The following is a 24,424-nucleotide window of genomic DNA, read 5'->3' on the forward strand; positions in this document are numbered from 1 at the left end:
TGAAATGGAAAAAAATAGCAATGTGCTCACCAATTATAGTTGTAATACAAGGGTTTTTGAAATAAATAATTCTTCCGTTTTTCTTAGAGTGTCACACTTTAATCGATTCATAGTTTTGTGTAAAGTAATTGAATTTAATATAAAAATATATAAGTGGAGTAATTGAGATATTAAATAATTAGAAGAAAAGACAACGAAGTTAATACTTTATTGAAAAGTAAAAGATGATTGGAATTAGAAGGGTTCTTTCACAAGTGTCTTAAAATCTTAGGTCCAAATCTAGGATTTTATCTTTAATTTGCTTTCAAGTGGTAGTTCGTGTTTCAGCCCCAAGTTTTTGGGAGCACCTACTTAGTTTTTCTGGGTTTGACTTGAGAGTTATGTTTAGTTCATTTTATTTTAATTATTGTATTAAGGCATTAGGAATTTTTATTTGGACAAGATATATTTAAATATATGGTTTAAGTTTTGTAAGAGTTTTATACAAGGGCAGAAAAAACCTCCCAGATCAAGGAAAATATATGGTTTTTGTCCATTTTTTTTTTATCTCAAACTTGCATTATGGAAAATAATAAATCGTTGGAAATCTCTAGAAAGCTACTTTCCAATCCAATTGAATTAGGTCAATATGTGCTAGGTAAAATTCATCAGAAATTCGTCACAGTTTCCCCTATTTAATCTTTACTTTATCTGTTCAATTGTAAAACTGAAGAAAGTCTAAATTTTTTTTGGAAACCTATGCAAATCCTTAGCTACTCCTTTGTGCAGCTAAGCTAGCTGGACCAGCTACTAATATGAACATGTGATACTCTAAAAATGAACATGCTTTTTTGTTTTCTTTCGTTTTTATAAAAAAAAAAAATTTTACTTTCCTTATTTCTTTTTCTGTCTCTCTTTATTTTTCTTCTTACCTCTATTAATTTTGTTTCTATTCTCTTTCTCCATTCACAACTTTTTCTCCTCAAGAGTGAAATTGTTTTAATTACACCACTACAATTGGTCTTGATGAAATGCAGGAAAAGGTAGAAGATGTAATTTGTAATTGTAATTTGTTTGATTTCGTTTATCATGATGATTTTATTGTTTGATTATTTGAATAATTAATGAAAATCAATTGAATTGTTGATATTGTGATGAACTTCCTATCTTTTTTTTTTTATTTATTTTTTTTATATGTTTGAAGCCATTTCATTCCTAATCAAGCATATTTTAGTTTGACAATTATTTTCTATATGATGAACCAAAATTAGGTTAAAGTAGAGGTGATCATGGGCTGGATCAGACCTTGCCCAAAAACTTCGACCTATTTAGGCCAAAAAGGCCTGCCCAAACCTAGTATTTTGGGCTAAAATTAGGTCGGGCCAAAATTTTAATTAAAAACTAGTTTTTCGAGCCTCCCAAACTTTTTTTTTTTTTGAAAATTGGTCGGGCCCAAATACCCAAACATGAGCATTTTTCAAGCCGAGCTTGACATGATCGGTTCTAGATTTAAGGTGTATATTCAAATTTATTGAGTTAGAATAATTACAATCGAAATTTTGTATAATTGTTATTAAATAAAATGAACATGTAGTACTTTAGAAATGAACATTTTAGTACATAAAAAATAAACATATTTAACCGACTTATTTATCGTTATTTTTTGTTAATAATTATATACATTGAATTTGAACCTATATGAATATATGATAATCATGTTTATTTTTAATGTATTAAATGTTTGTTAAACACTTTTACCGATAGAAAGTTTTAATCAATGAAACAAGAAGTAAAACAAGATGGGGTGAAAATATAGTAGTAGTGTGCTACTATGTAAAACTCTCATTATATATCCAAAGTTTTACAATAAAATATATACATGATTGTACTCTTATTGTACTCTTGTGCATATGATTGATGTCCTAGGCAAATATACATGTGAACTTCATTTGTTATCTTATTCAATTCATAAAGTGACCTTTTTAGTTTTATGGAAAGTAATTGTCTAGGCTTGTGGTAATTTAATCTGGTAGTTTTAGTCCTTTGGGAACTTTCATGTAAATGTCTGTATCAAGTGACCCTTACAAATATGTAATCACCACATCCATTAATCTCATTTGCAGTCCTTTAGTGACTATTAAACTTAATAGAAATCTTAATGTAGTTGCATCAACTACTAGAGAATATGTTTGTTCATAATCAATCCCTTAAATTTGAGAAAATACTTAGGCTACAAGTCTTGCCTTGTATCTAACTATTTCATTTTTCTTATTACGTTTTCTCACAAATACCCATTTGTACCCAACGGGTTTTACACCTGCTGGTACAAGGGTTATTGAAAACTTCTTATTTCTCAAGTGACTTTAACTCAGCTTGCATTGCCTCCTTCCACTTTGGCCAATCACTCTTGTGTCGACATTCTTTTACTGTTCTGGTTAACATCATTTTCATCGGACATAATTTCAATTGCAATGGAATTTGCAAATATTTCATTTATGATAACATCTTTTCTATTCCAATGAATCTTGTTATTGTTATCGATGTTTTTGTCATCTTGTTCATTCCCTGTAGGGTTGTCTTCTTGTTCATCCCTTTTCGGATTATCATTGTTTTCTTTACTTTCATCCATACTTGGTCTTTCTTGACCTTAACAGGGTAACATCATTAGTCTCATTTTCTACTCCATCCAATATTTTCAATTTTCTTGGCTTATTAGAGTCTTTTGAACCAAGTGGTCTCCTACGCTTTCGACGTGCTTGAGATTCATTTTCAATGGCCTTATTACCAATTGGAATTTCTATACGTGCAGGGGCAATTTCTGCTAGTATATGTGATTTTGTCACCTTCTATATGTCTACAAATGCATCAAGCAATTGATTTGAAATACTTTGTAAATGAACAATTTTCTTGACTTCTTGTTCACACGCATTTGTTCATGGCTCTAACATTGATAGTTGTGTTGCATTCCAAGTGAAATCGGTTTCTTTCTTGCGTGGGCCCACTTTCTCTACCCCTAAGGCTGGGAATATTTTCCCATTAAAGTGACAGTCGGTAAGTCTAGCCATAAATAAGTCACCGGTCAATGGTTCAAGATATATAATTATAGAGGGGAATTCAAGCCCGACATAATTTCTCAGCCTTTTTTGTGGAACCATTTTTATTCATTAGGGTGGAGCAATAGGAACATACACAACACAATCAAAGACTTTTAGATGTGAGATACTTGGTTCTCGACCAAAAACTAGGTGTAGTGGTGAGAATTTATGACAAGCTATAGGCCTCAATCTAATTAGTGCTATTTACGATAACATGTCCCCAAGCAGACATCATTAATAATGGTCTTGCAATCAATTGTAATCTCTTAATTAGTGAGTCAGCTAGACCATTTTGTGTATGAACATGAGTTACTAGGTGTTCAACAACAATTCCAATTGACATACAATAATCATTGAAGGTTTGGGATGTAAATTCCCTAGCATTGTCGAGTCTTATTTTCTTTATTATATGATCTGAGAATTGTGTTCTTAATTTAATAATTTAGGCAAGTAATTTTGCAAAGGCAACATTTCTACTTGAAAGTAGAATGACATGTGACCATTGTGAAGAAGCATCTATTAAAACCATGAAATATTGAAATGGTCCACATGCCGGATTAGTCGGCCCACAAACATCCCCTTGAGTTCTTTCCAATAATTTTAGAGAGTTAGTAGCAATTTTTTTCATAGATGCCCTCATTACCAATTTGCCAAGCGTACATGCTGAACATGTTAATTCATCTGGTCTAGGAATTTTGATATTTCTTATTGAATGTCCAACTGAATTTTCTATAATTCTTTGCATTATCCCAGTTGCTGGATGTTCCAAATGATCATGCCATAAAATAATCAATTGTTTGAATTCTAACTTTTGGTTAGATATCATGTTGATTACCACGGGTTTAAATGTGTTTGACTTTTATGTTTATACGATATAGCCCTGAAGAATGTGCTTGCATTTTCTCATAAATATTTCTTCCTATATTTTTCTATCGTGAGGCATAAATACTCTTTTTAACCCGTTGTCATTGTTTGTAAATGATAGCCATTTTGGCGTGTATCTTTAAATTTTATGAGATTTCTTTGAGATTTACTTGAATTTAAAGCATTATTGATTATTAATTTTGTTTCATTTGGAAGCACTATACAAGCCTTTCCAGATCCTTCGATTAATTTAGTTAACCCGAAAATAGTGTTTACGTTCTTGGCTTGAAACAACTTTAGTTGTGAAAAATATTTTCTATCCTTCAAAATAGTATGTGTTGTTCCACTGTAGAAATGACATTGATATTCGGAACCAACTTCAGGCAGATCATTATTTTCATAATATAATAAGTATGATATTAGTTTAGAATAATATCTTACAAATTTTATGATGATAAAAATTAAAACTACATAACTAGAAACTTAAAGTACCATACAGAAAAGAAAATACATTAAGGAATAATACATATCACATTAGTAGATAGATAATCTAAGCATTGTTTATTTCTCCAAAGATGAAATCATTTTCAATTTCTGTGACAAGGAGTATTTTCTTCATTAACATAATTTTCTTCAGCATTTTTCCCTTGACCTTTTATAGAAGCTTGGTAAAGATTTACCAAATGCTTGGTCATGCGACAAGTACATCCCCAATGCGCTGTACATCTATAACATGTGTCTTTTACTTTTGAAGGGTTTGTTTGTGACTTCCAGATGACTGCCCCTTCTATTTTTCAGAATTTTAGAGAAAAATGTTTCTTTGAAAATTATTTCTATCACGTCCATCACCTTGTTCGCGATAATTTCCACGACCTAATCCAAGACCATTGTAATTTTCACGTTCACCTCTATGTGTAGCATTTACCTTAGGTGGGTAAAAATTTGTTGTTGCATTTGCCTCGTGAGTGGCCAAAGATCCAGTTGGTCTAAGATTATGATTTTTCAACAAAAGAACATTATTTTGTTCGACAACAAGCTATGCAATATACTTATCAATTCATTAAACTTTTTGAAACCTCTATCATGATATTGTTCTTGCAACAGTATGTTGCTTGCATGTAGGGATGACAGGTGGGTATTAAAATGCGGGTCCCGCACCGCATCCGCCCCTAGTTGGAGTGGGTATGGGTCCAACTTTGGCGAGTAAGTAGGCGGGTATGGGTACATAAGTCTTACCCACCGTGGGTAGCGGTTAGGTGGTGGATTTAATGCCATGCACACCTATTTTCCGTCTACCCTCCCAATTACCCACCTATACGCCTAGTTACCTGCCTACCCGCCAATTTATTACTATTATTTTTTTTATCACAAATTGATTACTAGCTTGTATAATATGCTATTAAAATATGTATTTACAACAATTTAGATATGGAAAAATGACATAATTAAGAAAATTTATAAAGCAAATGTCGTTAGCTAGGTTAGCGGGTAAAAAAGCGAGGTAGAAGCAGTTGTGGATATTCACATGGGTAGTAGATCTAGGTTTATACCCGCTTAGGCGGGTGTGGGTATTAAAATTGTACCCACTGCGGGTAGCAGGTATAAAAAATTTTAGCGGGTGCGGGTATGGGGGAGGGGGTACTCGCATCGCCTAATTGTTATCCCTACTTGCATGAAAGGTTATCATTTGTTCATCGGTGACTAGATGATCACAATATTTCAATATAACTAGATACTATCTCATGTATGGCTGAATTGTAATCAATTTCAAATTTGAAATCCTAGAACCGTAAATTTGTTCAGTCAAATAGTGCCTTAGGAAGGACCACCCATTAGTGGTATCTAAATCTTTCATTAAGGCAATTCCATAATTCTTTGGTATCTTCAACCATCATGTACTCGGTTTTCAGGCTTTCATGTAAATGATACCTTAGCAACACTAAGGCTTTTGCCTTTTCTTGTTCAGTTACATGTTTTATAACCGTTATTGCAAAAGTGGTAGTATCAGTTGCTTAACTAGAGGGACTTTTTTTTTTGGCAAGAAACCATAGAGACTCTTGTTATCTTTAAAAGTGTGCTCCAACCCTTGAGCTTTTAAATTCATCATTGCATCCACTTTCTATTCCAGAAATTTCTTTTCTAATAAATGTAGGATGCTGAACTATCATTTCATATGGTCTCCCATTTTAACTACAACAAATTACGTACTCCCTCCATTTTTAAATACTTGCTCCATTTCTTCATACGCGGAGTTTTAGGAAAAATTGAAGAAAGTAATAATATATGAAGGTAGTGGGGTAGTTGGAAAAATAAAAAATTGTAAAAAGCAAAAGAAGTGGAGAGGATTGGAGGATAAAGAATATGAAATTAATAAAATATGATCATAGTGGGTCCACTAGGCGAGAGAAATTAGTTAAATATTGTAAAAACTTTCCAAATAAGGAAATCGGGCAAGTATTTAAATACGACCGAAAAAGGAAAGTGGAGCAAGTATTTAAAAACGGAGGGAGTGATAATTAGTTTATAATAATAAATCATATATACAACACATATGTTTAATTCTTCCATAATCATAGTTAGGTTGATGAAACAAGTGATAATTGAAATTATTTAACAATAATAAACCATAAATAATATAGTTCTTTTCTCTCCCTTGGTTTATTATTGTGAGTAAATATATAATTAAGCAAAAATGAATCATGTTAGTCGCAAAAACAACGAAACAACAACAGCAACAACAATAATTATAACGGTAATATTATGCAATGATGATTAATAACAACAAAACAATATAATAAAATAAAAACAAGCTTATAATCAACCGAAACAACAAAATAAACAAGCTTCACTTGTGTATAGTGACAAAAATTAATATTACTACTAACAAAACTACTAGCGCCATAATTAGAAATATCTATTATCTTTTTTTTTTTTTTAAATCTTCCGAAAAAGTGAAAGTGTGGGTGTTTTGGTTGCCGTCAACGGAAAACATAGTGATCGGAGAAGAAGATTTTGAAAATATTTGGGTGATTTTTGGATAAAAAGTGGGATGAGTTAAGGAATTTGTGGTGACATCGGGAGAAAAAAATTGACTTTTATAGGGGTAGATTTATCCGTAACTATTTTGTACAAATGTAAAAATATCATATAATAGTCTAATGTACTGGCAAAAATTATAGTCCAAATATAAATTTTTATAATTGTAAAAAGTTATCACACTGGGAATAAGAGCCCTTATATCTTTAAAGGATTATGGGTTTGAAGACAGAATTAAACACAAAAAGTCCTCAAAAATACGAAAAATAATAAATATAAAAGGCTTCATCTTTTTGTCAATTATAGTTAATATGCATACAAAGTTACGTAGGTTACTACGATGCAATCACATAACTACTAAAACCAAATTTTACGTAATATGTGTGTACATAATATCAACATGAATTGAACAAAAACAAGGAAGAATAGTAACAATTTCATAAGTAAGGGAAATTTCAACATTGTTTTTGAGATAAAATTTGCATGATATATGATACAATAAATGTTTGATTTTCTGGTATAGAGGATCCCAAATATGGACAACTATAGAGTATACTCCTCAACATTTAGAAGTAAATAGTATTATTTGTTATAAATTTTACGATGTATAAATATACCTGACTAGGAATCCGTGCATATAATGTGCTAAAAACTTTTATGGATAGAAAGTTTTAATCAGTATAAAAAGAAGTGAAAGAAGATGGGGTGTAAATGTAGTAGTGTGCTACTATGTAAAACACTCATTATATAGCCAAAGTTTTACAATAAAATATAGGAAATTTTAGATTTTAACAAGCAAAAAACCCAAAATGGTTTTTAACACCTCCATAAAAAAAAATTAATTTTAATACCATAACATTTTTTGAAAATTTTAACACCGGTCGATTTCGACCACTTGTGGCCGGATTCGTGGCCGTTTTGGGAAGGAGGGTTTTGGGGCCGATTTCGGTTGCGGGAAAGGGAAGGGGACGGTTCAGGTGGGTTGGGGGAAGGAGGGGGAGGAGATGTGCCGCCGGCAGCGTTAGATGAAGAAGGCAGTGGTGGGGCGGTGGTGGGGCTGGGTAGATTTAGGTTTTTTATTTTTATTGTTTTAAAACAAATAAAATAGTGACATGTGTCACTTTGGACCCCACTTAACGGAATTTTTAGACAGAAATCGTTAAGTGGTGGTTAAACCCATGTTTAAAAAATTTGTCTGGTGATAAAGGTGTATATATATATATATATTTTTTTTTTTTTTTTTTTTTTTTGTGTTAAAAATCATTTTGGGGTTTTTTTGCTGGTGTTAAAATCCAAAATTTCCTAAAATATATACTACTTCCGTTTTCTATTATCTGCAAATTTGGAGAAGTTTCCGGACTACAATGCAAAATATCATAAGTATAGTTTAGTGAAATATTTAACATGTGATTAGGTTTAAGGAGAGAGAATGTGGAAACCTTTCTTTTTTTTTTTTTTTTTTTTTTTTTTTTTTTTTTTTTTGAGGGGGTGAGGGATATCTAATGGGATTTGCTTTTTTGATGAATTAGGTTTGGTGAATTGAATAAGGTTGTTGTGGATGATTTATTATGGTGGGAATGGTTAAATTAATGACAATAGATTAGTTTTTTTAATGACATATTATTAACAACTTAATTTCTGATATAAAATTTTAAGTAAGGGTAGTTTTGGCATTTCATGAAATTTTTTTATTAAATAAGGAAAGTTTTGTAAAGGTTGCACATAATGTGAAGCGTCTGTATTTAGTATTAGTTGCAGATAATAGGAAACAAAGGTTAGTACATGATTGTACTCTTATTGTAGTCTTGTGCATATAATTGATGTCCTAGGTAAATATACATGTGAACTTGATTTGGTATCTTCTTCAACAATGTTCACTTTTTTAAGGTGTTCATTTTTGTACGTATTCATTTTTTATCACAAAATGTTCTGTTTTTTTTACGTATTCATATTTTATTGGAAAATTTGGAATTTGGTACCTCAAAAATAAGGGGTGTTGAAATTTGGTACCCATTTAATTTTTTTTTTTTTTTTAAATTAATACCCACCAAACTGTAACATTATAGGTTTCAATACTTCTGTTAGTGTTCTGTTAGATTTGCCGTTAGTGGGGCCCACATAATTAACTAACCTCCTTTAACTCCTTCTCTCTCCTCGAATTATAATGTCTCGTCTCTCTCTCTCTCTCTCTCTCTCTCTCTCTTTCCCTTCTTCCTCCATCATCAATTCCTCCAACTAACTCATTAACTCCATTTTTCAATCTCAACCACAAATTCTTACACTCTCTACTGGCAAGTTGAAGCCCTAGTTGAAGAAAGTTGATTTCTTCATTTGACTATTATGTGGACTAAACAAAGTAGAAGCAAAGTGACGGCTCCAACAAAGAAGAAGCAGAAGCATAATCAGTCGTCACCTCCGTTGACAAAAGGAGCTGATTATTCTAACAAGGACAGGTATGATTCCTTCAACCTTTTATAGTGGTCCAACAATGATGACAATTTTGCAATTGTGTACAAAAGTTAGGGTTATTTTTGGAAATTTTGACAGAAACCCTAGATTACTGTGTTTGGATTATTTTATACTTTTTTTTTGTGAAATTGATTAATAATTGATGGTTGTAGCAGTAAGTGGTAGGGTAATTTTGTCGTTGAAGTTAACATATGTTGTGATTTATTGTTTATAATTGGGTTAGTTTGTTACATGTTTTATATTAATTAGGTAAGAGTAACATGCTTATTACTGTGGAATCATTGCTTGTTTGTAGATAACACAAATGGATGAACTTGATAATACTATAGATATAAAGATAAGACTGTTTGGGGGGTTTTTTTTTTAAAAAAGGAAGGGGAGTGAGTATCAAGTATATAAGGCTGGTTTTGTGTATTGGAGGTTGGGTGTGCCTGTCTCATTTATATCAGTTAACCATTTAAGATATTTATGTGGGGAAGGGTTTAAGGACAAGGGGTTTGAAGTCCCTTACATATATTGCATCTGGTACAAAGAAAAGGGGCATACATGGATGACTGGGAAAAGGAAGATATAGACAGCAGAGGATGTGAAGGGGTTTATTGAGGCTGCACATAGTGATGGTCACCTTGAGTTGTACTGCACTGTATCAGAGGGAGAACCTGGGCCAACTGATCCAGTTCCAAAAGAAAGCCCACAACCAAACCAATAAATTAGTCCACCTAAATCAAAGCCTGCTAAACACAATCCTAAAAAGGCCATAACTCCCAAAGACACTCCTAAAAAGGCCATAACTGCCAAACAGACCCCTAAAAAGGCCATCTCTGCAGTAGTAATAAGGAGCCCCAGGTTTAATGTAGGCAAAAAGGATGAGGGTACTATTACACTCAGTGAGCCAGTAGTAATAAGGAGGAGCCCTAGGTTTAGTTCTGTTTCTGAGAAGAAGGTTGGAGGTGCTGTGAAGGGGGCAGGGAACAGGGCAATTGATAAAGGGAAAGGGAAACTGAGTGAATAGGCTGGGTTAAATAGTAATAGTGTGAAGGTTCAAGGGAAGGGGAAGGGGAGGTGTCAAAGGAAATTGTTCCTAGGTGAAGAATCTGACTCAGGATCTTCAAGTGAAGATTTAAGTGATATAGATGTTAACAAGGTTCCTAGAGAGGAGGAGGAGGGTGATTATGAAGAAGATGGGTGGGATGAAGGAAATGGTGACATAATAGGGGCAGTTCACAGGAGTTTGGCACTGGTAAAACATTCTGGTGGTACTAAGAGGACTGCTCAGAAGTTACAGCAGTTAGGGAAAGATCTAGGGGGTGATCAAGTTGAACTGAAGGCAGAAGAGAGTGATGAGGATGATTTAAGGAGCTTACATGGGTCTGATGAAGAAGAGGATGAGAGTCCATGGTTTAGGGAAGAAACTGATTTCAAAAAGCCTATAGTTTACTTAAGAACCAGAAATTCAAAAACATTCTTGTGCTAAGGAGAGCATTAAGAACACATGCCATAGAGAATAGATATGAGTTCTATTATTTGCACAATAATAAGGAGAAAGTAAGAACTTTCTGTAGGAGGAGGTGTGATAGTAAGTGGGATTAAAAAAGGACCAAGCTGCCTAAGTGTACTTGCAGTGAAGAAGTGAAGAGGTGCAACTACAAGGTCATTGCAAGGCCTTTGTTCAAGAGTTCAGTGTGGCAGATTCATGATTTGTTTTTGCAGCATAAGTGTATGAGGAGTAATATGAATGCAAATATGAGTGCAGAGTATTTAGCTGAGAAATATGTTGAAGAGTAGAGGAGCAACCCCAGTTGGAAGATCAAAAGCTTCAGGGATAGAGTTTTGAGTGACTTGGGTATTAAGATTGGGTATTACATGGCATGGTTAGCTAGGGCAAGGGCTAAATTTATAATTTATGGGTCTGCCTCTGAGCAGTATGCCAGAGTTTGGGATTATGGGAAGGCAGTGCTCAAGTACAACCCAAGGAGTGTTGTAAATGTGGTGGTTGATCAGTTAGACAGGTCAGAACCTCCTTTATTCTTGAGGATGTTTGTATGCCTCAGTCCATTGGTTAGGGGTTTCTTGAAAGGCTGCAGGCCATTGATAGGGGTAGATGGATGTCATTTGAAGGGGGCTTACCCAGGTAAGATATTGGTGGCTGTGGGGAAGGATGGGAACAACTGCATATACCCCTTTGCCTGGGCTACTGTTGAAGTTGAGAACAAGGAAACCTGGTGCTGGTTCTTGGAATGCCTGAAGCAAAGCCTTAATGATTTAGCAATGGGAGGTGGATTCACTTACATGTCAGATAGGCAGAAGGTTGGTTCAAGTTTTATGTTGGTGTTGTGGTTTTTTTTTTTTATTTTTTTTTATTTTTTTATTTCACATACCAGCTGTATCTCACTTGGCATTCTGTTTATTTGTACAAGGGACTGCTTGAAGCTTTTGAAGAGATGTTTCCCTTAGCTGAGAAAAGATTTTGTGTAAGGCATATATGGGCAATTTCAAGTTTCAGTTTACAGGCTTAACATTCAAGGAACTCTTTTAGAGTGCTGCCAGAGCCACAACTTTGGTATGCTTGTGCAATTTCAAACTTCTATGGTGTTGCTTTATATTCATGCTTCTGTGTTTGTGTAATGTGATATCTTACACATTGGGTTACAATGGTGGTATTGATGCATTGGGCTGTGAATATGGCATGCTAATCTATGTTACTGTTGTTGTTGTCTTTATTGGTGTAGGCTGATTTTGAAATTGCAATGGAGTCTATTAAGTTTCTTAGTGAGGATGCATATGAGTATTTAGATAACATCCCTGCATGTCATTGGTCAAGGCATGCTTTTTCTACATCTTGCAAGTCCAATATGCTTCTAAACAATTTGTGTGAGACATTCAATGCATGCATTAGAGAAGCCAGGGACAAACCCAATGTTAACCCAAATGGAGTGGTTAAGGAAATACTTAATGAAGAGACATAATGCCAAATGGGAGGGTGTGCAAAAAATGGAAGGGAGGGTTATGCCATATGTAACTAAGCTGTTTGAAAGGATGGAGGGGGTTGCTAGGCACTGCATAGTGCATGTATCAAGGGGTGATACTTTTGAGGTTGAACTGAATGGTGACTATGTCACAGTTGATTTGCAACAGAGATCATGCACTTGCTTCCATTGGCAGCTCATAGGGTTGCCTTGTGTTCATGGGTTTGCATGCATACTTGATAAGAGGGCTGATCCAGAACAGTATGTGGATCAATATTACACAAAGGAGATGTACATTTTGGCATATGAACTTCCTGTGCAGCCTATGCCAGGTCCTAAACATTGGGAAAAGATTCAAATGAGAGAGCCACTACCCCCACCAGTAAAGGTAATGCCTGGCAGACCCAAGTCCAAAAAGAGAAAGAAGGAAAAGGGTGAGGGTTCAAGTGAACCAGCAGAGTGTACCCAACAGAAGAGGTAGAAAAGATGCCAGAGATGTGCTCAATTTGGCCACTATGCAAAGACCTGTCACAATGCTGAAGCAAAACCAAAATCTTCTTCCCAACCAAAACCAAAAGGCAAGGCTGTTGTGAACACACCTTGGGTGGTAGAACAAAGAAGAATAAAGGCAGCTAGCGCACTGAGTAAGGTGAGCATCAGATGTTATTTTCTGTTTTGCAATAAAACTGGATTGTTGTTTATAACATGTGTTCATTTTTTGTTTTTTTTTTTCTTCAAAATAAAAAAAGACTATTGCAGGTGCAAGCCAAAATAGCATTGGCAACAAAAAGTTCCCACAAGAAGAAGCAGCAAAGAAAAGGGCAACTGAAGTAGCAGCAGCATCATCTCAAGCTGCAAGACCATCCCAAGCAGCAGGACCATCCCAAGCAACAACAACAGGAGCAGGCACAGCTACACCATCTATAACAGCACCATCAAGACCTATGACAAGGTCAAGAATGTCTGCAACACCACCAGCAGAACCATATCTTTGCAGCCAGGCTTCAACCACCACTATAGCTAAGAAGCCACCACATAGTACTTCTAACAAGGCAGGAATACCCAAGAATCAACAAATAGGTCTAACAATTAGACTATTTTACAGTTAGGACTTTATGTGTTTGGGGGTAGCTTGTTTTAGAATATTTGTGTTTTGAACAGAGGAGGTGCAACTATCTTTTGGTTTGTTATGAACATATTACACTAACTTCAATGTATGCTTAAGGATGCTAAGTATCTTTTGCACATATATGACAAATTAGTAGTTGAAAAGAAATTGAAAATTTTGCCAAATGCTACATTACTTTAGGATGCCAAATTGTTGCAAATTCATTCATAGCTATTAAAGTGATACATAAGTACCAATTTGAAAATAGAATGCATCATCCAACTTAATCCTAAAAAAAAAATTACATAAGCATATAAATATGTCCTGAATTCTCCCAACCTACTCTAAACAAGTTTCCTTATTACACAACTTCCTACAACAATAACAACTAAACTAATTGCAATAACTAAAATCCAAGAAACACTGTCAGATTTCCCATTGCTGCTGCACATATTTTTTCTGTCTTCATTCAAAACCTTGCATTTTGTCTTCAAGATGTCAACTTCATTCAATAAACACCTCCTTTGCCCAACCAGATCATCCACCTCCCTTTGCAAAGAGTTCATCTCAGCTTTCATTAGTTTCTTGTCAAGCACCAACTGATTTATCACATCCCTTTGCCAGTCAGTCCTATCATCTGAATCAACCCATTCAAAAGTTTTGCAGCCCCTTGTCTCAGTGTTTGGATCAAAAAATTTGCATGCCCTGAACTTGCGCCCTGGATTGTCCTTGGTCCAAGATGTCAACCTTGCAAGTGGGACTCCATAGTTACATTTCTTCTGCCTAGAGGGAGATGAGGAATTCCAGGGCATTTTCAGACCTGCAAACATGAAACCAAGTGGAATTAGAACTAACTAAACAACTACAAATCACCACCTCTTATACACATCAAAGTCAAACAGACCTTGTCAAACTGGTGGTTGACCTCCATAATGAGGATAACCAGGTGGTGGCCATGTGCCATTTTGTTTCATCCTATACTCCAAAATACAATCAGCCAAGAAACCAAGATCATCAGTGGTACTAACTTCAATGATATACATGTCCTTATTTCCCAACCTCCTAATCATTTTGAACACATCACCATCATCTTCTAAACTCCAAAATTTGCTTTTATAAACATACTGAAAAGTGGGGTGCAAGATGTCTACAGATCCTTCTATTGGGTCATCCATTTCATGAAGTTTATCTTCAACCTCTATTGCAATATCCAACAGGTTGTCTTTTTCTATTTCATACTCCATGTCAACAACTAAAATCATGTACTTAAATCTGAATAGCACCATTTTATCAGCAATTTTGCAAATAATTTGCAAGGAAAAAAAAAACAAAGAACCCCAATTTCAGTTGTATTACTGTGCAACCTTAATTTCAATAAACAAACCTCCAAAATAATCCCCTAAATTCAATCAGCTGAAGAACCCTAATTTTTGCAGCCCCAAATTTCAAAATTATAATTCAATCAAAGAACAATTAGTAGTACAAATCACAAATTAACAACATACAAACCACAAACACACATACATTCCACTAAATTCCTGAGTACTTACGCAATTGTGGGGAAAATTAAAAAAATTAATAACCAACCTTCAATTCGATTGTTACTGCCTTCACAATTGCACCAAACCCTAATAGATCCCTTCGCTATACAGCAACAAATGTAAACCCTAAATTATACACAATGCTAATGCAGATTTTAAGTGAATTCTTCTCAAGATTAGTTTGCAAAATCAAAATGGGGATGACTGAAGGATTATGTTGTTTTAAAGGAGGGAATTAAAAAACATAGCCGTTGGAGTATGGGCCCACTAACGGCAAATCTAACAGAACACTAACAGAAGTATTGAAACCTATAATGTTAGAGTTTGGTGGGTATCAATTTAAAAAAAAATTTTGAACGGGTACCAAATTTCAACACCCCTCATTTTTGAGGTATTAAATTCCAATTTTTCCTATTTTATTTTTTACTAAATTTTTATTTTATAGGGCATGATCCAGCTATTCTATAGTTGTATGATAATCCATTTTTTTTTAGTATACTATATGTTCATTTTTTTTTATTACTAATTTATTTATTTTTTATTTTTTATTTTTTTTTACGTGTACATTTTCAAATGTTTATTTTTTTACGTGTTCATATATTTTTTTTCACTAATGTATATTTTATTGGGCATGGTTTAACTATTTTATGTTTGTATGATAATCATATTCATTTTTGATATACTAAATGTTAATTTTTTTTGACGTGTTCACTTTTACTAAATGTTCTCTCTCTCTCTCTCTCTCTCTCTCTCTTTTTTTTTTTTTTTTTTTGATGTGTTAATATTTCTTTTTACTAAATGTTCATTATATAGGGTGTGGTCCAACTATTCGGTTTTTTTTTTTTTTTTTTTTTTTTTTTTTTTTTTTTTTTTTTTTACTAAAGGTTCATTTTATAGGGTGTGGTCCAACTATTCTAGTTGGACAGGATCCATAGTAAAAAAATTGAAAAACCTTTATTCTAATTTAAAATCCAGCAATGAGAAATTAAAGTTTAGACCAACGACATCAATTTAAAAGACATGTATTCTCACCAATTTGAAGGACATGTATTCTCACTTTTTAAAGGAAGTTGCAACGTTGATGTGGATTTTAATGAGATATAACTTTCGCAATTGAAAGGTTTGAAATCTTGAATATCGGTAAAAAATCACTAAGCTACACGAGCTTTAGCTTTGACAAGCTAAGTCCAAGAATACACAAGCAAAAACTTAGATAAAACTTCATAAATTTCAAAATCAATAAATCTTTCCATTCATTCATTCATTAAACACCATCATAGATTTATAAACTAATAAACTAATAAGCCAAATTAATTATGTATAACAAAATCTAATACGAGTAGGAAAACTGATCATTACTTGTAAAGATAAAGTTTTCCAAATATGATCTTTAATTTAATGGTAATCTATCTTCTAGTAACCGAATTATACAAACTATTATATCTTAATTAATTTTAGCTACCTAACTTAAAAAATTAAAATTGAATTTAAATAATAAAATTAAATTACTCAATTAAAAGTTTCAAGAGAGGCAAGATTTGCAAAAATCAATATTCATCATACTCACCCTCTTGAGAAGAAATTTAACCTAAAGTTTTCTTCATGGAAATCTTGCAAATCCTTATAACAAAATCAAAAAATAATCGTGTTGTACCATCCTCTTCATCTTTAATTTTGAATCTCAATCACATAAAGCACAACATAAGCAAACACCATAATAACATGGAACCTTGTTCGAGTTTTCAGAGGTAGATTCACCTTTGTTGCAATAATCAAACAATAATACAAACTGGCAAGATTAATGAGTTTAATAGCTTGAATATTATCTTCTATACAAGCACATGAAGCAAACAAATCAAGCTCAAGTAATATGTGCCATATCTGTTTTTCCACGAGAAATTCAGTTTTAAAGTTGGAACAATTGGATCACAAGCTAAGCGTATCAAATATTTTTAATCCTATCATTCATTTTTTTCATCCTAGATTTGATCTTTAGGGTTAGAATATAATAAAGGTTCAATATTTTTGACGCGGGTGAAAGCTAGGTCGTTGATTTCTAAGTATCCCCGATCAAAACCAAATTTGTAAAACCAAACCCAACCCTAAGTATAGGGATAAGTCCGGTCAAACCCAAGGGAATGCGGTATATGCTAAAGTCTCTAGTTAAGCTATTCCGAAGTCTTTAACAATAGGGTTGGTCTAAGCTATTGAATCAACTCAATCAAAGCTAACAAATAGAATTCAATTATCAAAACACTAGGGAATTTAGGATCCACATGCACTCACGATAAACTTGCTAATTTGTCGGGAATTTAATCAATCAAGCAATGCGAGGGAAAACAATCAAAATCACTCAAAGAGCTATTTCCTAGGGTCAAGCTAGATGTCTCTATAAATGACTTTAAAGGAAAATTGCAAAACAACATCAACCGATAATAATAGCTTCCAAATCAATTTTTCGTGTCATTGAAAACTACTATGAAATCTAGCTTGATAATCAAGGTTAGCTACTCCTCTTCAAATCAAACACATGCACAAATTTCATCAACAAATTTAATCACATCATCAAATCAATCAAAATCCCCAAATTAGCTATAGCTTATCACTCATACATGCTTCACCACATCCCTAGCAAAGGAACTACTCACTACACATTGTAGAATTGAAAAGCATAACAAAACTAATCATCAATTTCATCATTAACATTGTAATCCAAATATCAACAATCAAATCAAACAAACTATAGAAATTTAACAATATATCAAGAATCAAATATAAAATTGCATTGAAAAGGAAAGAATTCTTACAAGACTTTGATCAATATCAAAGTGGATGAAGATCAAAATGTAACAATCATCAAATATCAAGTTTCTCTCTCTAGAATCTAAGAATAAAGTTTCCAAAATCTTGAGCTTCTCTCTTTAAAAAATCTAATCAAAATCTAATTATAAGCTTATTCTCAACTTATCCTCTCTCTAGAAATGAAGAAATTATATATAATAAAACTAAGGAGAAGTTAGTTAGACATCCAACCCCAAAAGGCGCAACCTTTCCTCTAAATGCGCGGTCGCAAAGAAATGGGTACGGAATAGGGGGAGAGGAGGTGCGCGGCTGCTCCTCTGCCTTGCGCGGCCGCGCCATAGTATTGCGCCCGTGCCACCCTCGTGCGCGCCCGCGCCTGGGAGCAGGGGAGATTTCCTCGTGCGGTCGTTGATGCTCCCGTGCGCTCCACTTGATACATGTTGGGGGAGGCATTCCCTAGGTCTTCACTGTGGGTTCAACACCGATTTTGATGTCCATGCAGCATGAGAGCACGGCCTTGAAGACTTGGCTTTTGCACTCCTTCACTTTGAGCTTCAAGGGGAGAGTCCGGCTTGCATCTTGAGCTTTATATACCCCGAGAAAACGCCATTGAGTTCCTTGAGCATCACTAATCTCCTTAAATCAAAGAGAAGCAAACAAGTAAAGGAGAAAAGGCAAAATAAACTAAGAAATGCAAGAAAATGAGAAAACAACTAAGGAAAACACAAACTAGAGAAATTACAAGTAAAACTACACAAAAAGAGATATAAAAGCAATCAAAATTCATCCTAAAAGAAGCTAAATGAGTGCCATAAATGACACTCATCAATTTTCTTCCTCCACACAAGATACACCTCGTTAACTAAACAATTTCCCATCTTTGTCTTCAAAATTTACCCATTGTGACCTAAGGAAAATTTACGACCTCGATTTTCCCTTCAATAGCCTCATCAATTTTGTCAATCTATGCATTGGTTTTCTTGAATTCATCCCATCAAGGCGGCCAACACTTTTATTCAACCTAACTAGGCATATTAGATTTGTTTAAAATTGGTGGTGCCGCGAATTCGTTCCTCAGCGAAAATTTACAAGATGAAATATCATTGTTTTTAGAGTCCACTAAAAAAATCACGTAAGAAAAACCAAGTATAATTCCATATATGATCGGTAAATTTTCTTCTGTCCAGAATTGATGCGAAAACAAACCTCCGCCCATAAACCAAATTAGTTTAATAGTTAACTACCACAATAAATCTTGAAATATTGCAAGAAAAGAAAAAAAAAAACCAAATTCTAAAAAAGAATCAATGGAAAACCTTTTATAACAAGGGAGAACGAGGCAAAATAAATATTTATTCCCAAAAAAAAAAAAATTAACTAGTTCTTTATACCAATTTGATATGGATTTTAATGAGATATAACCTTCATCAATGCAATTGAAAGGTTTGTGATATTCAATCTCGGACAAGAAACACTAAGCTTTACACGAGGTTTAACCTTAACAAGGCAAAGAATACACAAGCACAAGCTTATGTAAAACTTTATAAATTTCAAAATCAATAAATCATCCATTCAGTCATTTATTAAACACCATCGCATACTTATAAGCTAAATAATTAGCCTAGATATTATGCATAACAAAACCTAATACAAATAGGAGAACTAATCTATACTTGCAAAGATAAAGTTTGCAAATATGATCTTTAACGCTAATTAATCTTCTAATAACCGAATTATACCAACAATGGTATTCTAATAAATTTTGGCCACCTAAATAAAAAAAAAGAAAAATTGTCAAAAATAATACAAACTTTGAGCGGTCTGCTAAAAATAAGTTAATCTTAATTATTTATGAATAATACAAACTTTTGGGGTATCTGCTTTAAATAAGTTACAAATCGTTTAGTTACTTGGTAAACATGTCATATGGACACGTGGCATTGTTTTATTGGTATGTCAATTTAATTATTTTTTTTATTTTAATTTTTAAAGATACAAATAATATTAATTTTTTTTATTATTATTAAAAAAAACCCACCCACCACTCACCCCCTTCCCCTCCTTGCTAGCAGCCATATTTTCTTCCCACGCCAGACCTCCTTCCCGGCGGCGCTCCTTCCCTCCCCCGCCGGCCGCCTGAGATCTTCTACATACTTCAATTCCACTCCCTCCCTTTCTCGCAACCCCCTTTCGCAATATACTTCTTCTTCTCCGGTTGTTAAATCTCAGACGAGGCGAAACTTCAATGAAGTTGACAGCGACAAATACGTTAAAAGGAAATTCGATGTAAGTTACAAAATATTTGGATTTTTTTAGTGATTTTCGTATAGTTGCAGTGATTGATTTTTGGTTTAATTTTTTTTTTTTTTTTGGATTTTTCAGGCGGTTTTCCCAGGCTTTGCAGGTCGATCGGGATAAGGGATAAAGGATGGGTGAGTTGGTTCATCGCTGGTAAGGGTATGGGTGTAGGTCGGGGTCGCTAGTTTGGGTATGGGTGGAGCCGCAAAGTGGGAGGAGGAGCAGTGGTTGCGAGTGTTGAGTTGGGGTGAAGGTGGAATGGGGTTAAGTGCTACTGGCCATGGCGGGGAGGGGATGTTTTTTTTTTCCTAAACAATTATTTTGATTTTGTTAAACATTAACCATGATTAAAGTTTAAATTAGGATCTAATTAGAGTTAATTAAACTATTAAACAAGTTTATAAGAAAAAATAAAATAATTAACCGGCCAAATAAGTTGTAGGTAAAATAACTTGTTTATAGCGGATACCTCTAAAATTTTGTAGTATTTAGAAATAACTAAAAGATTGACTTGTTTTTGGCGGACTGCTCAAAATTTGTATTATTTTTGACAATTTTTTCCTAAAAAATATAATTTAAATCACACTAATAAACTAATACTGCTAACGATAGAAGGTTCCAAGAGAGGTAAAATTTGTCATCATCAATACGCATCAAACATCACTATTTAAGAAAGTTGCAAGCCATCAAGAATCAAGTCAAGTGATCAAATTAGGTCTTAAAGGGTTAGATTATACCAGATTTGGATCATACTGATGAATGTATCAAATCAAATAAAATTAAATTTTAGTTGGGTCGCTTCAAGTTTGGTCAATTAATTCTCATGTTGTTGACATTTATGATCTCGCAAAGCATAATTAATAAGCCAATAATAATCAACCTATATATTGTAGTCCTTTATATGCATTTTTATTGTGCCCATTTTCTTTGGAACACTCTCCAGTGCATATACTCCGTATTTACAAATTAATATTCAACTACGCCTAATAAAAAGTTGATATCTTGAAACTACACATCAAGACAAATCTAACAAGATTCACATGGATATATTTATACATTAGGTTTGACCTTATCTATGCCAAATTGAAGATTCTACAGAGTTAATTTCTCATCTAATTAACACAACTTTTCACCTACACCCCACGGCAGGAAATACTGCCTGCACCTCCCATCCTCTGCGCGTGCCTCGTTCCAAACCTTTTCATTTATAAATTTTCTATAAATTTTTATAACACGTTCATTTCTGTATTGGTAAATATTCATTTATGTATCATTAGATGTTCATTTTTATAACTAGAATTTTTATAACAAGGAGTTTTTTGTTCAAACTAAAGGATTTATGTCTTCATCAAGTGCAATTACTAGATATATCAAGGATCACTATTATAAAGATAATTAGTTCATTCTTTTGGGTCGTCATTATCTGTTGCTAGCAATGATAAATGATCTTTGGGCTACTGAAATAATCTTAAAGCCCAAAAGAATGGATCCTATTGTAGACACCTACTTTTGGCCTCCTGTCCCGACAGGAAGTACAATGATGTTACAAAAATCCGTTCTAAATGCTAGATCAAAGTTGAAGTGTTTATGGACTACGAAATGCACTATGAAGTAAGTTAAAACCTATATTTGAGACCAAGTTATCTTAGAGCCTTGTCCAATTACTAATTATTCCTAAAACATGCTCATACATGTTTAAACTTGATTAATAACGGACCCAAATGCGTTAAATGCAATGATTAAATCCAATGGATCTTACATTGTTAAAAACCGAGCCAATTAGATAAATAAACCATAAAATTCCTATGAAAGGCATAAAAATATGGATATACCTTTCAAAGAGATTTCCAACGGTATATTATAAGCCCAATACCGAGTTAAAACGAAGAAGTTGTGATCAAAACACTAAGCCAGGCCCTAAAACTAACACCCTTGCACTCCAACGGCCATATCTTTTGATCCATAGTAGATTTCAACCTAATTTTAATGGCATTAGAAAGTAGACATTCAGAGATTTCTAATTATATCTTACACGCCTTAATCCAACTTTGCAATCAAAAGTTATGGAAGTTTTAAAAACGCGTTTTCGTATACAGCAAACCGCATTAAGCGCAACTCAGTGAGTTACGCGCGCCTGGCGCGCGCAAGTCATTGAGATGCGGGCGCCACCCAGCGCGACTCCTAGAGTTGCGCGGGCCACCTGAAGTCGCGGCTCTAAAAACCAAAACCTAGATTCCTACGCCTATAAATAAGGGTCTTCGTTCAGCCCTAAAGATGACCCGAAAAATCAGAATTTTAAACCCTAGCATTCTTAAAACTCTAATCTCTCAAGTTCTCTTACTATCATACTACTTTTCTTCTCCCTTCCCAAATACTTTACAACCCTAATTGAATCCATTGATGTCCTTGGAGGTAAGAAGAAGAAAGAAATTCCATAAACGCATTACACGGAGATTTAGCATAAAAGAAGAACGGTTAGTTTCCTGAGCACTTAGATAAATCACTTTTCTTTTATTGTTTAAATAACTTTAATTGATTAATTAGTGTTGTTTGATCACTTTAAACAAACTTTTAATTAATTTAATTCACATAGCGCTCTTATGTTAATCAAGACTAGAACTCGAATAATTAATTGATTGTTTTATCACCTAAATCAAGGCGAACATTGTTTATTTCTTGTTCTTTTCACGAATTTGAATAACAAAAGAATAACAACTTTTGCAATGTAATTCCTAGGTGTTTAATGCTTGTAAATAAAATCAACTAACTTAGTTTTTAGGAGCCACGTTGCATATATTTTTTGGTGATGAAATTGTTAAAAAGGAAGAGCTAGTAGAGGCCGCACTAGGGGTAGAATAGGGATTCCTCCTTAAAAGTAACGTTATTTTAGTACCCTCGCTCCCGAACTCATTTTTGGTATACGTAGAACAATTTGGGCATGGGGTAAACTTATGTTTTATGATAAATATCCCTTGAACTCTACTTGGGAGAAAGACATGAATAAGGTTTATGAGTTTTCCTAAAACTCATTGGCAACTCCTTACTAGTTTCTTACAAAGAAGCATAATGATAGGATCAACTCTAATTCAAAGATCTCCCAAATAGTCAGGAATTCAAATCCTAATACACCTTCAAAAGTGTAAAGTTCTAGGATTTTAAAGGTCCATGGGCATAGAGGACAATGATCCCCTACAATGGGCACACCCTCCTTATAGTGGCAACTCAACTGGGGACTTAGAGGTTACAAGATTAGTTTTTAGTTATGGTCCAAGGTTTCTAACACCAGGTTACTTATGGGTTGTAACGATGGCTAACTTGGATAGTCTCTAGTTAGAGAGCGAGACTTGAATGCATAATATCTTCCTTTTTCACAAAAGTAAAAGCCAAGCAAGGAACATTGCATCATGCATAATCATAGCATACTTTAACCATTGGGATTGGCTCATTGACTAGGGGCTGCCAACACTAGGCTTCAATCTCGAAATTAATAACAATCATCCCACCCATATCGCCAACAAAATGTTGGAAGGGTTATGTCATGGGTCAACACATTGAGTGATTGATTCGTGCATCGTCTCTTAAGATATGGTACCTTTGGACACCCAAGCCTTGACCTTAGAATGACATTGTATGCTTCAACGGTTCCTTTTATGTGCTTATGTAACTACATGGATATGTGTTTAATTATATGCATTGTGTCTAATCTAATTAATTCCAACTTGTTACCTAGAGATATTAAAAAAAATTCGTAACAGAATTGTGGTTCGACCAAAAAAAAAAAAAAAAAAGCGTGTGGCAAGCGCTACTCTCGAAGTTGCACTTTCCACCTTAGCGTAAGATGGAAAGTTGCGCGCGATACTGTTTTCGATTATGATGATTCATTTACGTACTTTATAATCAAACTAATGACATCACTTCTCATAAGGTTCATCATTAGAATTCACATCTCTTGATAAGACATCATCAATATTCTCATTCTTAAATGTGCCTATTTTCATGGTTGTCATCTTTTAGTTGTAATTAGTCAACCTTGACTTAAGAGCATAATTTATTTGCCTCTTCTATGGTTTAAAAAGAGAATCCCGAGAACCTTACTTGGGATGATTGCCTCACAAAAAAAAAAAAAAAAAAAAAAACAGGGAGAAGAGAGCGAAAAAAAAATCAAGAAACCATTCTAAAAAAAAGTATTATACAAAAATTTTTATTCTCAACCAAAAGGAAAAAAAAGAGAGAATAATGAATGATAAAACCGAGAAAATGATTTAC

General features: G+C 33.9%; 2 protein-coding genes across 2 annotated transcripts; both read left to right on the forward strand.

The window, feature by feature from the left end:
* Nucleotides 1-11,306: 11,306 nt before the first annotated feature.
* Nucleotides 11,307-12,409, forward strand: LOC145592111 (uncharacterized). The gene is made up of 3 exons (XM_081648576.1): nt 11,307-11,750; nt 11,861-11,914; nt 12,173-12,409. The coding sequence occupies exons 1-3, from the start codon at nt 11,307-11,309 to the stop codon at nt 12,407-12,409; spliced, it is 735 nt and encodes a 244-aa protein (XP_081504702.1).
* Nucleotides 12,410-12,434: 25 nt separating this feature from the next.
* Nucleotides 12,435-12,890, forward strand: LOC145592112 (uncharacterized). Its single transcript, XM_081648578.1, has one exon. The coding sequence runs from the start codon at nt 12,435-12,437 to the stop codon at nt 12,888-12,890; it is 456 nt and encodes a 151-aa protein (XP_081504704.1).
* Nucleotides 12,891-24,424: the final 11,534 nt, after the last annotated feature.

The sequence above is a fragment of the Chenopodium album genome, chromosome 18, assembly GCF_948465745.1.
Source record: "Chenopodium album chromosome 18, dcCheAlbu1.1, whole genome shotgun sequence".
Lineage (NCBI taxonomy): Eukaryota > Viridiplantae > Streptophyta > Magnoliopsida > Caryophyllales > Amaranthaceae > Chenopodium > Chenopodium album.

Coding starts and splice junctions, on each gene's coding strand:
- LOC145592112 (XM_081648578.1), top strand. CDS start 12,435: ATGGAAGGGAGGGTTATGCCATATGTAACTAAGCTGTTTGAAAGGATG.
- LOC145592111 (XM_081648576.1), top strand. CDS start 11,307: ATGGCATGGTTAGCTAGGGCAAGGGCTAAATTTATAATTTATGGGTCT. Junction 11,751..11,860: donor ACATGTCAGATAGGCAGAAG/GTTGGTTCAAGT, acceptor TATTTGTACAAG/GGACTGCTTGAAGCTTTTGA. Junction 11,915..12,172: donor TAGCTGAGAAAAGATTTTGT/GTAAGGCATATA, acceptor TTATTGGTGTAG/GCTGATTTTGAAATTGCAAT.